Genomic DNA, 18,125 nt, shown 5'->3' on the forward strand with positions numbered 1-18,125 from the left:
GTTTAATAAGATAATGAATTTCTTAGCGGCAAAACTGATGTAGCTTCACATTGAGGACTAAAATGACAAGTACAAAAAATGTGGCTAGACTTACCTATGGAAACTGTGCACCTGTTTTTAGCTACTTAGCTCAGTTAGCATAATTTCGTTGGGTTGACAAGGATGGGGTGGGAATAAATGTTTAGCATGCTAACAAATGTCAAAACGTCAACATCTTATTAATTGCACCTTTACTATTAAAATTGCAGGTACAAGTCAAACTGCAGCTAACACAATATATATACATATACATACCACCTGTTTTAAAGCATTGATTAAGACCTAATATTTTTGCAAGTAGCAAACAGTCTCATCAAAGGTCTTTGTGTTCCACCTTTAAGCAGCACCTCTGTACACCAGCAGGGGTTTTTCCCTTCCTGTCAAGGTGCTGCACCTGCTCACATCAGCTCCGCCTCCCCCGCCCCCCCTCCTGCTCCGGTTTGACTACAGTACCCATGGCGCACCGCGCCGCTCTCCACTCTCTCGCTCCGCGCTGCGCCAGTCCGCCTCGCTGACTCGCAGAACCAGTCGGTTTGGCCCAGCTTCTTCTTTCCTGCCTTCTCACTGTGCGTGCTGCTGCTGTTGTTGTTGCCTGGTGTCAACCTACGCCGACGAGAGAAGAAGACATATCCCTCCCTCTCTTCTGTTGGAGGGCCGCTTCCAATTTGCCTTCACTTTCCTCCTCGCCGGCTCCATTGGCTTCCGCGCAGTGCCAGTCAACTCGCCTCCTTTTCCCAGCCCCGAGTTGAGCAGCAACAGCTCGGAAACATCTGGCCGCCGCAGAGTGCTAGACTCCCCGTCCCCTCCGCCTGCTTGCCTCGGCAGCCTGTTATGGAAATTAGTCCAAAGTCAATCTAGTTGTGTCTCCGAGGGGAAAAAAGAAGGATTTGACGGAGGAAGCGGGGAAGACGTTGGACCGTGTTGTCTGTAAGTGCTGCCTCTTAATACCGGAGTCCGATTAAAGGAGGCTCAGGAGGGAGAGAGGGTGGGTTACGGAGGGGAAAAAGTAGCTAAACCTTCCTTAGCATGACTGTGTTGTCTCCACGCACTCATAGTTGCCATGTTAGCTCTCCCCTCGCGGTGTTTTAGCAGCTGTTGTCATAGCACCGGGGCCTTCGGAACAACTGTAAATAGCTCAATATTGTAGCCTCTTCGCCTTACTTTTGTTAGCCACGATCGGGCTATAACTAGCTAGCTGCGTGGGTCAGTGTGTCTCCGTGTGTGTCTCTCACTCTTTCTTTCTCTTTCTGTGTGTGTGTGTCTGTTGTGTCTTCCGCTGAGAATTTAATTACAATCTTCAGGTGTTGGTAGTTTGTTCGGGGACCGTTTTGAGTCGAAACCTGACAGCACTAGTTTGACTTGTTATGCTAATTTCTTCTTCTTCTTCTTCTTCTTCTTCTTCTTCTTCTTCTTCTTCTTCTTCTTCTTCTTGTATTATCGCGTCTGCCTGCTGTAAAACGAACTTAAACACTGTGTCAGTGCAATTTAAAACTAACTTATTTATCATGTTGTTCACTTCTAAGAGTCCCATGTATTGGAAATACAGCGCTGTCACGATTTTAAACTGTGCCAAACAGACATTAAAAATGGTCGCAGCCTGCTCTGTAATTAAAGATGCTAACTGAAACTCCAGTGGCGAAGTTAATTAAAGTTTAAGTCGGATAAATTAATGTCCCCGGCTTTGAGAGCAGGGCTGAATTTTCCACCTAAGCTTATGAACGATTGTAGACGTCTCTCTCTCTTTTTTTTATTAACCGAAAACTTCGAGTAAAAAGTTCTCTTATATTATCCAGAAAATGTTTGTAGTCAAAGAGGAAGGAAAGTAACTTAATTATTCTTATAATTTAGTTTGACATTTATGTGAGAAAAGCCTAAATAAGTTCAACATAACAGGTGCGTGTTATATTTTAAACTTAAAATATATAGAAAATGAAAGCACATTTTGTTAACTGTTCAAGTTTTCACTAAAATGAAAGTGAAATAAGGTTGCTGTTGTTGTAATAAGTTCCTCCCTGGCTTATTAAGGACTTGTATACCTTTTTGTTAAACAGGGTTTGCACTCATTAGGTTCTTTCTTTATGACTTGTTCCCATTGTTACCTCATTTCATTTTTGTCCGGAGAAAGAAGAAGGGGGTCCAAGCGTGATGGGGGGGGTGCGCGCATGGATGGATGGATGGATGAATGAGTGAGTGAGTGAATGAATGAATACAAGACAAGGCAGCGGCGGTGAACCGTGAAGAAGTGGAAAACAATATCAGCTGCGTTCGTCTGTCAGTTGCAAATGCGCTGTGTGTTGGCCTTTGTTTGGGAATGGAAAGACGGAAATGGGAAAAAAAAATCACAAGAAAACAGGTTTAGTTGTTACTCAGAACCTCTGTGTACATATCCTGTAAACTTTCCCTTTCCTTGATTGTTATGGAAGCAGCAGTAGGTGGTTGTGGTTTGTGCGATTTTGGAGAGTAAAACTCATTTCAAATCAGCATCCCGCTGCATTTAGTAAACCCGTGTTTTTTGTTTCCCAGAGAGAGAGAAAAAAGGGGGAGAAAGAGAGCCAGAGAGACAAAGTTGCGTGGTGTTGGTGTTGGTAGAATGAAAGAGGAGTCTGGTGGCAGGAGTGTAGAGGAGGCAGCATATGGCTGTAGAAAGAGCACAGCTGGAGGTAGCATCTCCATCTGAGGATGATGTCAGAGCAGCTGACAGGCTGCCATCCACCCCACCTCCTCCTCCTCCGTCCCTCCACCGCCTCCACCCCTCCCCAGTCCTTTATTGTGAGTCTCAGCGGCAGCCTGGGAGAGTTAGTGCTCTGTGTGTGTGTGTGCGCACGCTGTGTATGCGTGTGTGTGTGTGTGTGTGTGTGTTTGTGGCTGCCGATCAGCGCCAGTTAGGAGGAGGAGGAGGAGGAGGAGGAGGAGGGAGGTGGTATCTCGTTCCCCCTCCAACATCTCCTCCACTTTGCATCTGTCCCTCGCAGTTTGAACAGCGTGTTTTTTTTTTTTGCCTGCCTCCCTCTTCTTCTTCTTCTTCTCTCCTCTTCTACCCACTCATTGATTCAGAGAGAGCGAGCGAGGAAGGGAAAGAGCAAGAAAGAAAGAGAGAGAGAGAGAGAGAGAGAGATACACACAGCCATTCCCAGCCAGAGAGCCCAGCTATTCTGCTACAGTGGAGTTAATCAAGTTGATGCATACTGCTGCAGGTATCGTTTTGTGTGTGTACATGTGTGTGTGTTTGAGTGAGTAGGAGAGTCCAGGGTGGTGTGTGTGTGGAGTAGTTATTCTGTTTTGTTGTGGGGATCTCCGGTGTGTCAAAGCAGTGTGAGCGCTGTGTGAAACTGTTGGTGAGTGCTTCAGTAGTAAACTTGTGTCGGTGCTGCCTGTCTGAGGGGTAATTGCAGTCCGGGAACAGTCGGCTGTGTTTTTAGTTTGTAGTCTGGAGACCTGCATTTAAAAACTTAGCTATTGTTTTGTTGCCTGTTTGTGTTGTCAGGCATTGTGTTGAGAGGCTTATTAATTGAAAGCAAAGTTGCATCTGGGAATTTTTAGAAAAAAAATCAAGCATAGTCGTCGTTCTTATCATCATTAGAATAATGCTTTTTTTTTTTTTACTTGTGTCGCAACTGAAAAAATAATAGTAGTCTTTTTTTTTTAATAAGTTAAATTTGCGCAAAGAAAGATAAACTTATTTTTTAGGTAATAAAATAAAAAAAGTCAAACTTTGAGCAAAAAACAAAGAGAGCTGTTATTTAATCCTTATAATCTAATCTGTTTTTTCCTTTTGGTTAAATCTAACCCGCTGTAAAATTACTTGAAAGCATGTGCGGTTTACTCAACCCTCTTTTTTTCCCCTCCTGTCGGCTGGAGTAGAGGAGACTAATTTAGAAGTTGCAGATTTGAGCTGCCTGAATTGGCTAGACAGCTGTAATCGCACTCCCTCCTAGTCTTAATCTCTTTATCTGGCTAGCAGCTGCCATATGGCCCCCGTCAGCTGGATCAGATGTGGGTAAGCCTCCCTCCCCGGCCGTCCCAGCCTCTCTCTCTCTCTCTCTCTCTGTCTCTCTCTCCCTCTCACACTCGCTGCCCCTCTGTGGGTGTCTCTCTCAGACCCCTGCCTGGCCTGGGCTGGGCTGGACGGGGCCGGGCGGGCCGGGTGACGGGGTGCTGCCCTCCTGAGCCTCCGCCGACGGGCTCCCTCCCCACCGCCGCCACCGCCGTCTTTATTTTTAGCCATCTTTAAGGATTAGGATTGATGCTGTGACGAGCAGGGCACTTACAGTGATTGTACTGTAAATCTTCTCTTCTGGGTGGTGGTGGGTGGAGGGCTGGGGTGGGGGGGTTGAGGAAGAGGGCAGTTTCTACTATGGGGCGGATGTGCAGGGTTTTTCTTGTAAGATTCAGATGGGAAGGAGTGTGTGAGTGACGGATGGTGTGTGTGTATGTGCAGAGGGAGGAGGTGGCAGAGGGGTTTGGCTGGACAGAGGAGGGGGGTGGGAGGGGGAGGTGGGAGGTGGTACACCCTTGTCCCCGTAAGCCCCCCTCATTAAAAGCAGTCTGAACGAGCCGGAGGGCGAGCACACACACACATATGAGCAACACACACACACAGTCTCACACACACTGACATTCTTGGTTTAGCTTCATTCAGATGAGGTGATTTAACTGCTTTGGTTAACACAGTGCAGAGCGGGACCGATGTATTTTCTCAGGCAGGACAAATCGACTCGGTTAACAGGTGGGACTTAATGATTTTACACATTTCGTTCTCCTCATCACCGTCTGTGATCTGAAATTTTTGCCTGATTAGTTGTTCATTTATTTAATCAGCTTGACACATTTTTTTCAAAAGAGCATCGCTGCAACTTTTCTGCCTTTTTTCCCCCCGTCATCTAATCTTAAACCTAAAGCCGCCGCTCGCAGGTTAAACGAGGGACAAGCTGTTTTGTTTTCAACGCTGCTATTTCAATTGGACAGTTCTCCTGCTCGACTTAGCCTGTGGAGGTGGTTGGTAGGTAGGCTGGTACTAAGTGTGTGTGTGTGTGTGTGAGTATGTGTGTGTTGCGTACGTGAGGACAGTGTGTGCAGCTGAAAGCCGGTTACCTAAAAGGGCTGTGCCAGGCCAGGCCAAAGTGGGTTAATAAAAATAACCAGCGTAGGAGCAGCGACAATCCAGGAGTGCAGGCAGAGGAGTTAGAGAGATACAGAAAGAGAGAACGCAGAGACAGAGTGGAAGAATCTGTCGCTGGCGCTGGTTTACCTGAGATTAAGTCATTCTGTGGGTAAAAACTGAATCAGGGGTTTTTCTTTAATTACTAAAACCTTCAGTTACTATTATTCTTTTTAATTGTAATTATCATCAGTATTTCATCTTTCCAATTTTCTTTTAATTTATTTTAAATAACGTAAATAATTGGTAAAATTAAAAGAGCATTTGGCATCATTGTGCAGAGGAATTTGCACATGCAGCTCAGTGGTGTTTCTGAATTTGAGCAAGTTTCTCTTAATGTTGAGATAGTGACAAAAAAAAATCATCTGTGCGTCAAAATTATGAGCAGATTTTAAATGTTGTGCTTGCTGCATTTTGTCTTATTTTATTTTACTTTTTCTTTGTGTGAAAAAAATATCCTTTTTTTTTATACCCGGTCTTCGTGTTTTTACTGACCTACCTACGATGTTTTCTTCCCGCTTGTTCGTTCTCTTCTCTGTGTTCAGCGTCTCATGCCATATGTGTTTTTGGCATTTGTCTCTCCTCTCTTGCATTTCACTGTTTTTTGTTTTAATTGGCCTCATTTAAGATCATTTTGTTCATAGAAATTGCATTGTAAACACAAAAACCTAAGTGATGATTAAAAAACAATGTCATGATCTCGACATGCACTTGAATTTTACATCAGACACTCATTTAATTTTAAAATTTAATGAAGTTACTTTAGAGTCTCTCTGTTGCTGTTGTCGTTCAATTTAAATTATCTTTGTGCTTTTCACCTATATTTATTGTTTCCTTTTGTGTTTGCTTATTTATCTTTATTTATTTGAAATGCAGCACTGCAAAACCCTTTTTAAAACCTCGCACTAGGTGTAAATCTAAAGTCTGACATGAATGTACTACCTTGATAAGATGTGTCTAACTTTGTCTCTGCCTCTGTGTCTCTGTGTGGCTGCAGGTTATGAGGACGGCAGGATGGAGTTCCCAGACCACAGCAGACATTTACTTCAGTGTCTGAGCGAGCAGCGGCACCAGGGCTTCCTGTGCGACTCCACGGTGCTAGTGGGCGATGCCCAGTTCCGGGCCCACCGTGCTGTGTTGGCCTCCTGCAGCATGTACTTTCACCTCTTCTACAAGGACCAGCTGGACAAAAGAGACGTGGTGCACCTCAACAGTGACATCGTCACAGCCCCGGCCTTCTCCCTGCTCCTGGAGTTCATGTATGAGGGCAAGCTGCAGTTCCAGGACCTTCCCGTAGAGGATGTGCTGGCAGCGGCCAGCTACTTACACATGTATGACATTGTCAAGGTGTGTAAGAAACGTTTGAAGCAGAAGGCCACGGCGGAGGCAGACAGCACGCGCAGAGAGGAAGATGGTGGGTCGAGCTGCTCCGATAAGGCTGATAGTTTATCAGATGGTTCTACAGGCCGGCCTGCTACAGCGGACCTGCTACATAGTGATGAAGAGGAGGAGGCAAAGGCAGAGGGAGGGCCGCTGTGGCTGAGGCTGCCGTCTGCAGACAGATCAGGGACACCTGCCATGGCTACAACCAGCCCAGGGCGCGGCGAGGCCGAGATGCAGACTGGGGAAGGTCTGGGGGAAGGAGGGAAGCTGCTCTCCCCGGCTGGCAGCCCCACCAGCTCCACTGGATCCCTCTCACAGAGGTCCCACTGCTCCGTGAGCTCTCGAGGAGGGCACAGGGGCAGGAGGGTGTCAAATGATGCAGCTGACTGCGTCCTGGATCTGTCAGTCAAGCCAATTGCCAGTAGCAACCACAGTAACCACCACCAGTCCTATTTCAGCGGGGCAGCTACACCCGACAGCCTCCAGAGCCCATTGGCTGTGAGGGTAAAGGTGGAGAGGGGTGTGGCTTCAGACGAGGAAGAGGAGCTTGGAGGTGGGGACTATGACATGGAGCACAGCGGCATCACCAAGGCGACTGTTCCCAGCACCAACGGGGGCCTGACCCACCACGGGGTCGGAGGGCCTCTGTCGGCCCAGCGGAGGCTCGGCCTGGAGGCGCACCTGTCTGCTCTGCGAGAGGCCTCTCTGGCCTCAGAGCTGGAGCGGGACGAGAAGCCTTCAGCCACGGGAGATGACGAGGACATACTGGGGGGTGAAAACGAGCGCGCCCAGGCTGAGGCAGCCAGCATGGATAGTTCCTTGCTACCCTACGTCTCCAACATGCTGTCAGCGCCACACACCCAGATCTTCATGTGCCCGCTGTGTAACAAGGTTTTCCCCTCCCCACACATCCTCCAGCTCCACCTCAGCTCCCACTTCAGGGAGCAGGAGGGCATCCGCTCCAAGCCCGCTGGAGACGTCAACGTGCCCACCTGCACCATCTGCAGCAAGACCTTCTCCTGCATGTACACGCTGAAGCGCCATGAGCGGACACACTCCGGTGAGAAACCCTACACCTGCACCACCTGCGGCAAGAGCTTCCAATACTCACACAACCTCAGCCGCCACGCAGTGGTGCACACGCGTGAGAAGCCGCACGCTTGCAAGTGGTGCGAGCGGCGCTTCACGCAGTCCGGGGACCTCTACCGACACATTCGCAAGTTCCATTGCGAACTGGTCAACTCGCTGTCAGTGAAGAGCGAACCGCTGGCACTGCCTAATGTCAGGGATTGGGCAATTGAGGACAGTTCCCAGGAACTGTGGAAGTAGTGACAGACTGCTGGGGTTGATAAAGGGAAAGAGCAGAGAGTGAAAGAAGGGCAGAGAGGCATGGGGAGGTGAAAGGGAGGTGGAAAAGTTTGATGTTTGGGGTTCAAGTGAGTCATGTTCTTGTGTGTCGCAAAATCTCATTCAATTGCACTTTAATAGCACATGAAAATGTTACTACTGAGTTTTTTTTGTTGTTGTTGCTGTTTGGGGTAATTTTATTTTATTTCATTCTGAACTCTTTATTTTTATTTTTCATAAGTTCTGTTCGGTGGTTTTCATTGCGTCTGAGGACATGGGTCCCAGTGAGAATGTCTCGCCTTTAGAAGAGTTTTTCGCTCTGTTTCATCTCAGACACAACACTCCGACGCTGGCCAGCGTATCGGTCCCAATTCCACAGACTGCAAACGCCACTGCAGGAGTTCAGGTCGAACACACTGAAGTGAAAAAGCATTACAATACACTAAACGGGTACTGTGATCACCACGAGTCGATACCACCACACACACACAGTTTGAAGAAGTGTGTGTGTGTGATACTGCACTACTCTGGCAAAAATTTCACCTGACAAGCGTGAGTGTGTATGAGTGTGTTTTTGTGCGTATTAATTTTATTTTCTACTGGCATGGAGGTGTTGTTGGCGAAGCGCTCCCCGCTTCTCTCGTTAAGCTCTTTGGTGTTGTGTGTTCAGGTTAAAGCTGACTGACTGACAGACAAACTGATGGCACTCATGCAATGCACAGCCTCCTTTTTTCACTTCCAATCAATTTGAAGTATTTTCTAAAAATGAAAAGACCTTTACAAATTATTATAATAATTATTATTATTATTATTGTTATTAATAGAATTTTTCTTAAATGTAGCTGGCAGTCTTTAAAACATCTCTTGTTGAAAAGGTATTTAATTTAAGGTTGTTGTATATTGTTCTGCTATAGTTTTAGAACTTTAATCCGTTACAATTTTTTTTAAATTAATGATTATTATTATTATTATTATTATTATTATTATTATTTTGTTACTTTTTTTGTAATGGGACCTGCTGTTGTTGCATGACGTCCAAACCTGTATATTTTAAAATAAAAATGTGAATTTGCTGTATTACTGTACACATTGTAATTGATCAAATATTTGACAATGGGCTTTCCTTTTTTCTTTTCTTTGTGAATACTACTCCAGGGTGCGGTCCGTTGAAAAACTGAATATTATTCTCAAGACTGTGGAAAAAAATGCATGAAAATTTGATTTCGTCTTAAACCTTTAAGTTGTGGTTTTTGCATCGGGGGGAAATATGTGAACACTTCTGACAGTGAGAAGTTATTTTTTTTTCTACTTGTCGTAGGTCTGTCGCTGGGCTCCCAGAAGAATGTTACCGAATGTGTTTCCGTCGGATGTTGAAGCGATATGATGAAGCATTTTAAAGCCTGTGTCTATATGCACTGATCTCTCTGCCGCGCGTGTTTGTGTTTGTGTGTGTGTGGCTTGGTTATTACCAGTCAATTTAACCTACTGAAGATCTTCGTCCACCCAGCACTTCCTGCTCCTGCTCCTCCTCAGGCGTTAGATTTCTCCACTGCTGTATGTTCGTTTTCCATCTCTCGTGTCTCCGTCCTCTCCAGCTCTTAGACGTGGTCAAGCCATTTCTCAATTGTCACCGCTCGTTGGTTCAGTTATGGGGCTCTGACTTGGCTGAAGGATATCAAGGAGAGGGAAAAAAAGAGAAGAAGGAGAGAGGCTGAAAGTGAGCTGTCCTGCTGAAAGTTGAAGGGTCAGATATCTTTGTCACAGTGTTGCGTCGGGTTGAGCGAGGCGGAGCTGATTGAATACAATAACCCACCTCAACTCGGTGCAGACTCAGTGGCGTGGATGTGATAAGACGTCTGTGTGTGTGTGTGTGTGTTTCCCTCTTAAAACATAATCCTCACTTTGAGATCGATCGATGGGAGAGAATTGGCATGCCTGAATGCACCTTTTTAAGCTAAAAGACATGAAATCAGATTTTTTGCGGAAAAGATGCCTTTATTAAAAAACAAAACAAAAAAAAAAAACATTTTTGACGCTATGGAAGTATTTGATACTGTAAAGCATTGGGAAATAGTTGTTTAAAAATCATGTATGAATTTATTGAATTTATCAGAAAATGATGTCCTGTTATATTTTGATCATGTGATTTGGAGAACTTTTATTTTTTATTTTTTACGTGAATGTTGTGTTTGGGGCTACATCAGTTTCATTTTACCTTTTAACCTCTGAATTTCAAAATAATGGTCAAGCGTTTGTACAATCCAAAAAACATTTGACTACTGAAAAAAAAGTGATCGCTCCACATTTGCCCTCACTTAGATATGTGTGCGTGTGTAGATATGTATGTGTGCACGCCCCCGTTGATGTGCATGTGTTGGGTGGGGCGGGGGGGGGTTTATGTGCCGCCCTGTCATCTGGTGGCACCTACAGGCTTTGCCAATGCAACAGTGTGGGTGACATTGCGGCAGTTTGCACCGCATCGTTTCATTTTCCTTTTTTTTTTTTCTCAAAAAAACGTTATTTCTTCACTGGCAGCGTCTCTGCATATGGGCTCACTCCATCCTGCTGTTGTTTTCATCATTACTGCTGTTTTGTTTTTTTTGGGTTTTTTTTGTTTTTCTGGTTGTACTTGACCGCCTTAAACTGCTGTCGTCTGGGCTGTTTTATTATTTTTATTTTTTGAAGTGTGAGTGTTGGGTGGAGCGATGTCAACCGCTCAAGACGCTGTGAAGTAACCACCCTGACGAGACATCTCCATCTTTTTTGCTGTGCTTACTTGAAAACAAAAGGGGGGGAGGTTTTTTGTTTTGTTTTTTTCAAAAAAAGAAAGGTATAAAAATAAAATGTTCAAAAATGTCATAGACAGTTTATGGGAGGGTGGGGGGTGTGAAATGAAAAAGGACAATCACTGTCTGGGGAAAAAAAAAACAAGCAGATTTTGATTCAGATATATTTGCTCCCTCTTGAGATTAAAAATGTATCTTTTGCTTTTTTTTTTCTTTTATGTTCCTTTTTTTCAGATTTAGTCATTTTTAGCTTTGACAATCATAGTTGGGTTGATTTATTTTTTTCTCTCAAGGGGAGTAAATTCTAATTGTGTTTAGTTTTGTAATTTTTTGGTGTGCTGTTGTTGACATTTTTAAATTGTGTGCAAACTGCAATAAATTATAAGAATCTTGGAAATTCAACCCACGTGTGACGTTCTGGTTTGTTTTTTGTACGAAAAAAGAAAAAAGAATCCATTACGACTCGTCTTATTTCACCTACAAAGTCTGTTTCTGCTCATACTGATGCTGAGTTTCACCTCACAGCTCCTCTACAGCCATTTAAAAAATTACAAACATAACTTAATACTTAAAATTAGCATATTTTCAAGCACAGTTTTGTAGTGTAACCCTGTCTCACACAAACATGCAGTTTTACGGGTTGCGGGGAGGTTCTGGCGTCCTGTTCCTCAGTGACTTGCGATGTGGGTGGAAGTTGTGTATGTGCAAGGACACGACATGACGGCCCGCACGCTCGCTGTGCTGCTGCTGATGTGTGTGTGTGTGTGCGCGTGTGCGTGCACTCGCTGTGTGCTTTTGCGTGCCTGCACAACTCCTGATATATCTGCTGCACCGGTTGAGTCGTAGGCTGCAGTTGAGAAGAAAATGTGCAGCAGCTTGTTGAGATCCAAGCCCCTGCAACACACACACACACACACACACACGAACACACACAAACAGAGCCTCCTTCAAAGCTCCTCAAGTACAGTTTTCCAGTAAAGAAATCAGCTTTAGCTAATGTATTGCAGCTCAGTAAACCTGCTCCTACAGATGCACTAAAAGCCCCTGCACTCCAGGCCAAGGAGCAGCGTTCATTAGGCCACAGATGGTCCCTCCAGTAAGCCCCCAACGCACACTCACGCGATAAGCTCGCTCCTAATCTTTATGACATTGTCCTCCATCTGAAGAATGCCTAATATTGGTTCAAGAAAACTTCGAAGTGATCAGTTAAAGTTACACATTTTGAACCTCACACGCGTCGAGCGAGATTTGAATTACTTGAAGTGTTTTTTTTTGTTTTTTTTGAAAGATGTTTTTAAAAAATCTTGTTTTTTTGAGGGACCTGCTTTTCAGTCTCCATTTCAGACAGACAGCAGGCATTATGATAACTGCTGTGCAAAATACAACAACCCTATCCTTTGGTCATGCGCTGCTTGGTGATCATTAATTGCAATCTGCGGTGTTGTAAGTGAACATCTGCTTATAGACAACTGCTCGCTCCCTCTCTCTGCGAGGAGGCTGCATGAGGTTTGCTGTGAATGTAGGTCATTAATTTGTTTCTGTCCTTTGTTTACTTAAGGAAGGGGGACAAAGGGGCAGCTGCAGAACCATTTGGCTGTGCCCAAGGCAGGCCAGCTCAACATGTTGGGAGGCAGAGACCAGCTTGGGCTCCTGTCTGGGGCCCGGGCCCCTGCACTCTGCTGCTTCGCGTGAGGGAGCGGCCTCTGCCAAGCTGCCAAGGAGGGCTCCCGAAACCCGGAGAGGGAGGGGGGGAGATAAAGAGAAGAGTGTCATGTGGACTCAAAGCGTCCTGATGTTTGACTGTTGTGCCATATTTTCAAACCAGTTTCCAGCTCGTCTCTCTAAACTGACATCTGCAGGTTTGGCTGAGGAAGCAGCCGCCGTAACTTTGTTGCAGCTTCCAAAATGAGCCTCAGGACAGCTGTTTCCATCTCGTTTTTTTTTTTTCTTTTCTTTTTTAAAAAAACACCAGACACACATGTTCACACATCGGTCTACTCGTCAGGGGGTGAGAGAATAGTCGAGGATGTTTTCATCCCCACCAGTATATCCTTCGTTGTTCGGTATGGATTTCTGTTTTGTTTTGTTTTGTTAGCCTGCATAAAAGATATGAAGCTGCTTAAATGTACAGTAAGAATAAAAGACCACAACAAACACGGTCTGAGCTTTTAGCCTTGACAAGAGCGAGCGGCATTCAGTTAGAGCTCGCGCGGCTGCGACCGTGGAGAGAAAAGCCGCCTGTATCCTTTTCATGTGTGGGACTTGTTGATTCTCCGTGAAAGAGGAAACACTCCCAGGCCAGGTCTAGCCACGGAAGAATTGACGGAGAGAGAAAGAGGAAAGCAGGGACAAATGTGTGTGCGTGTGTGTGTGCATGAGTGTGTGTGTGTGTGCGCGTGTGTGTGTGTGTGCAAGTGATCGAGGATTGTCTGCATATTTAAAAGAGCCCCTTTGTCAGGCACTCAGCACAGCAGGACAGGAGGCAAAGCAACAAGCGGCCCGCCTGCGAGCAGACAATACAGTGGCACTACACTGGCTGGGGTGGGAGGGAGTCGGGGGGGAGGTGGAGGAGGAGGAGGAGGGATATTTTTTGGGAAAATCGGGGGGCATAGTGTCCCAGCAAACCCATCCAGCCATCCAGCCACCCCACTCGCTGCACCCTCCTCCTCCTCCTCCTCCTCCTGAAAACAAAAGGCGACGCAACTCGAACTTGAATATCTGTGTGTCTCTGTGAGAGGGGGGCCCCCAAATACTACTTACCCATAACCCCCCTCTGCTGCAACCTCCTCATACACACACACGAACACACACACACACAAACACACACATACAATAACACATATAAATCAACGTACAATCATATGAAAAGCATAATTTAGTTGGAGGAACACACAAGAAGAAGAAACATTGGTTTATATAACCTGTCGTGCAGCGTGCGTACACACACACACATTACATGCACGCACACACACACTCATACACAAACACAAAGGCCTCCAGCTGGTCTGTCTTTAGGGCTGGGCTACGATGGGATTAAACAGTACTTGTCCTTTGTGCGATTCTTGTATGGAAGGAGAGCAGCCATGAACTCTTCACATAAGAGGCAGACGTGGAGAAAGAAAGAAAGAAAAAAGAGAGAGAGAAAAGGACGGAGGGACGGAGAGACGTAAATCTCTCACTCATTTTCAGGGGGGATAAACAGGCAAATTAATTGGATTTAAGGTTAAAGCAACAATGAAGCGGAGAGAAAAACCTCTTTACACTTCTGCCACCCTCTCCCAGCTGTGTGTGAGTGTGTGTGTGTGTCAGATAAGGGGCATCACCAGGGCGTGTTCGGGGTGTTGTTGGAAACTGCTGGCACCGGGACACATGTGCACGACTCAGCACTTTATCACCGCCTGACGGGGTCACGCAGGGAGGGGTCCTTTAGTGTCACTAACTCAACCTGCCGGGCTGCTGCTGCTGCTGCTGGTGTGTAGATGTTAGCAGCATTTTATGTGTGTGTGTGTGTGTGTGTGTGTGTGTGTGTGTGTGTGTGTGTGCCGGACATCTGCTGCACCTGCCTGCTGAGCTGTACACATGTATGAACGCACACATACATACGAGACACGGACGCAAACACACGCGCGCATGACACGCGAGCAGCAGTCATCCAGCTGTGGTGTTGCGGAAGAGTCTAGTTCGCTCTCTGTCATGTCTCTCCTCCCGCTGAAACACAGTGGGGCCCTGATGAAAGGGGCACACACATGCATGCCCACAAAGCATTCTGGGTAATAGCTCGCACCACTGTTGGCGTCACGACCTGCGAGCGTGATGAATCATTGAAGTTCACAGTCCGATTTGGGGCGTTGCGAGCGCCGCTGAGATGCAATACGGTTTCAAATCGGTAAAAAAATAAGGAGCAGTATGTGTCTCACGAACCCTTTGTCAGTTTATAATCATGTTTAACTTGACGGGAGTTTAAGATTTAAAACTTTTGGAGAAGTCTCTCGGGTATCATCTCGTGTCAGCTCCTGGCGAATAAGCTGATTTGATTCTGCAACACAAAAGACAGAAGAAGAAGAATAAAAAGACAGATCCAATCTAAAATGTATTCCAAAATGAACTGTAAATTGTGCATAACACAAACAAGGTGTTATGAATAACACTGAAAAAAAAAATCCACTGAATTGATAAAATTGGTGCTGAATGATTTGATACCTTCTGTTACAATGCCTTGGGATTTAATGTGATACAATGCGGCGCGGTGTGATACAGTACAATATGTTACAACACCACATGATAATTAACGTGTGGGGAACCGAGCAGGTAGACGCGAGGAAGCAGGGGCTCGATTTTTAAAATGTCGACAAAATAGAACTGAGTGCAAAAAAAAATGGCACATTAAACGACGACTAAATGCCCGTCGGTTAAAAAATACATCAACGTATATCGTACACTGAAGTGGCGAACAATACTGAAGTACCTGTTTGCTCACAACTTGATAATAATTATGAAAACATGAACATAAAGAGGACATGAAGTGTTTGAGCCATAATATATGTGTGTCAATTACTGACTGTGATCTGACAAGTACATTAATGCAGAGGTTTAACCTTAAAACCTGCATTCTTCCTGATGGCCAGAAGCTTGTGACTCCGCTGGTTTCAGAGAGAAATCTGATTGAATGTAAGCCTATGAAAAAGGATCCTCCTTCTCACTTAATTTATTACCTCAGCAAACAGGCTCCTGATGATTTTATGGTCTCAGTCTCATGTTTAAACTTCGAATTTGTTAGAAAAGTTGATTTTTGAGTCTCATTCCCAACTCAACAAATACTGACACCTTGGCATGGCGGCGGACCCGACCTACAATCCCATGGTGTCAGTATTTGACTAGTTGGGATTGAGACTCAAAAATGTGGACCCTTAAAGTCTCCTTCAATACAACAAGATGCTCGTTTTGTAAATTGTGAAAGCAGGGTATACATTCCTAAATGGTATGTCACAGCACACTGGTGTGCCTGGGACGCGGGATTTTGTCACAACCATAGATTATTTTTGCAGTAAACAGCTATACCATGAGCAATGAACGGTGATGTTACGTGCTCATTAATTTTCTAAAACGGAGGCAAATTCAGAACCCCCAAAGAAATCCTTCCAGGGTACCAAAAGTAAGTATCTGCAGAGTGATTAGACAGCACCTATTTTCTACGGATATTTGCACTGCATTGCAAAGAAATGCGTATGCACTCCAGCTCCACCCTCTCGTACATATACGGTCACTTCTGGCTCCAAAAAATGAAGAAGGTGCTATAAAGTAATGAATAAAATGTCACGGGAGGTTTATGCGTATTATCAGGGTGCAATAGGTTACAGTGTGATGTTGTGTAACGTGATATTGAGCCATATGAGGCATAAAATGCCAGTGGATGTGATGATGTGATGACTGTTAATGCTAAACGGTTTGATGATGTCTTCATTCGGCTCAAAGCAGCAGTTGTGGATTAAAACTGTGAGAAAATTCAGCTCCTGTAGTGAGAGACAATGACGATACAATCATTTTTGAGTAACGGGAGGAGAGGTGACTGAGACAAGTTTAACAGGTTTGATCTTTTGACGTCTCAGATAAAGATCGCCAGACTCGGCATTACACGCAGCACCACGTTACAGTGCAGCGTTTGCATGTTGCAATATTTCCCTCAAAGTGCTCGAAGACTCTCGTTCCTCAGGTCACGCCGCTCCCTGACTTTGCATATTTGCGAACATGATCTTGATCTTCTTTGCACAACTTTCAGTGGATTCCGATGTGAGAGCGCGAATTAGACTCAGCATATTGAACTATTATCTTTGCCTGCCAACGCGGAGATTGATTGCAAGAGCAGGAAATGAATTTATGCAAACAATATGTCGAAAACATGTCCGCGCCCGCCATCTATTTGTCTATTTATCATATGGTCGACGTTTTCTTGACACAAGGAAAAGACATCGAAAACACTCCTGACAGCAGAGACTGTGCATGAGAGGAGTTAACTGGCGCACATGCATGTATGCGTGCGGTTATTGTGTGTGTGTGTGTGTGTGTGTGTGTGTGTGTTTGTGTGTGTTCTCTCACCCTGTGATGCCAACCTCTCTGCTCCCTCCCAGCTCTGGCCAGGCACGACCCATCTGTCACATTCCTCCTTCCATCCCTTCTTCCATCCCTCCCCCATCCGCCGCATCCATCCCTCCCTCTGCGTACCCATCCTTCCTTTCCATCCCTCCTGCTTCTCTTTCTGCCTCCATCCCTCCATCCCTCCCTGCCTTCCGTCACCCTCCATCCGCCCTCCCTCACACTCACTCGCTCCGTTCCTCCTTCTCTTTTCCGCTCAAACTCCTCGTCTCTGCTCTGCGCCTTTTCCTCTGAAGAAGTTCCTTTTTTTTCTCCCCCCATGTTCGCTGGTCTCCCTTTCTTCTTGTTTTTTATTGTCTGTGTCAGCTCTTACGTGCCCGGGCTCAGAGAGATGAAACATGTGGCATCTCCAGCTTGTGTCATAATAACAATAGTCATCATCAAAAGATAACACAGTCAAGCCCAAGAGCTTTTTTCCATCGTAGCCTCGGCTACTCCAGGCCAACGTGGGGCCCTGCAGGCCCGTGTAGAGCCCTAAGGCCCAGTGTTACTGCTCCATGCTGAACCAAACTGATCCAATCTGGGCTAGAGAGACAGGGGTCCTGCCTAGGGAACTGGCACTGCCTCCCTGTATATGTGTGTGAGTAGTGTAGCATCAGGGGTGTAGCCTGGGGTGTACTGGCATGGCTGTGCATTGGATTATTGAAGGCAGCTTGGGACCATCTGTATGGTGGTGGGGAAGAAGTGGCGAAGGAGGAGAGCAGACGAAAAAAGACCCAAAAATGAGTTCTTTCTTTTCTTTCTGTTGCATCTTTAATTTTTGCCTTATTTTGCATCTGTGCAAACACGTCGAAAAAAAAACCAGCAGGCACACTTTCATCACCACGGACACAGTGTATACCATCAGGTCTGCTACGTTCACGTGGGAAGGTGGTTCACAAATACCTGATCGGGACCCTTCAAAGTGGTAACAGTGGGTCAGACAGAACAAAAAAGAGACATAGGTTGTTTTTTTTTTTTTTCTCACATTTCTCTTGTGACAGAAATTTTACTGTTTTGGACGGCTCACCACTTTGATATCTCGTCTGCTAATGGATGGATTGTCAAGATGTTTTGTCCAAACATTCATAGTATGCAGATGATGTATCCCACTGACTCTGGTGATCCCCTGACTGTTCCTGTAGCACCACCAGCAGGTCAGATGTTTCATCTATTCAGGGAAATAATTCAACACATATTGGCTGGATTGGAGCAAGATTTTGCAGACATTCATGGTCCCCAGATGATGCTTCTTAATGACTTTGATTAACATTTGTAGTCTT

The 18,125-nt window shown here is 45.5% G+C and overlaps 1 protein-coding gene across 8 annotated transcripts; it reads left to right on the forward strand.

The window, feature by feature from the left end:
- Positions 1-405: 405 nt before the first annotated feature.
- zbtb18 (zinc finger and BTB domain containing 18) lies at positions 406-11,115 on the forward strand. Of its 8 annotated transcripts, XM_037123913.1 has the most exons (4): positions 825-1,242; positions 2,563-2,808; positions 3,094-3,233; positions 6,195-11,115. In XM_037123913.1, exons 3-4 carry the CDS (start codon positions 3,218-3,220, stop codon positions 7,907-7,909), a joined length of 1,731 nt encoding a protein of 576 aa, XP_036979808.1. In that variant the 5' UTR covers positions 825-1,242; positions 2,563-2,808; positions 3,094-3,217; the 3' UTR covers positions 7,910-11,115. The 8 variants fall into 8 exon arrangements, with proteins under 8 accessions (XP_036979806.1, XP_036979808.1, XP_036979809.1 ...); XM_037123911.1 differs by lacking the exon at positions 2,563-2,808 and having other exon boundaries at positions 406-966; XM_037123914.1 differs by lacking the exon at positions 2,563-2,808.
- Positions 11,116-18,125: the final 7,010 nt, after the last annotated feature.

This window comes from Acanthopagrus latus, chromosome 15, assembly GCF_904848185.1.
Source record: "Acanthopagrus latus isolate v.2019 chromosome 15, fAcaLat1.1, whole genome shotgun sequence".
NCBI classification, from domain to species: domain Eukaryota; kingdom Metazoa; phylum Chordata; class Actinopteri; order Spariformes; family Sparidae; genus Acanthopagrus; species Acanthopagrus latus.

Bases quoted from the DNA above. Each gene is read 5' to 3' on its own strand.
- zbtb18 (XM_037123912.1), top strand. From the start codon at position 4,726: ATGTATTTTCTCAGGCAGGACAAATCGACTCGGTTAACAG. The intron at 4,766-6,194 runs GTGGGACTTAAT...GTGTGGCTGCAG, and splicing joins CAAATCGACTCGGTTAACAG to GTTATGAGGACGGCAGGATG.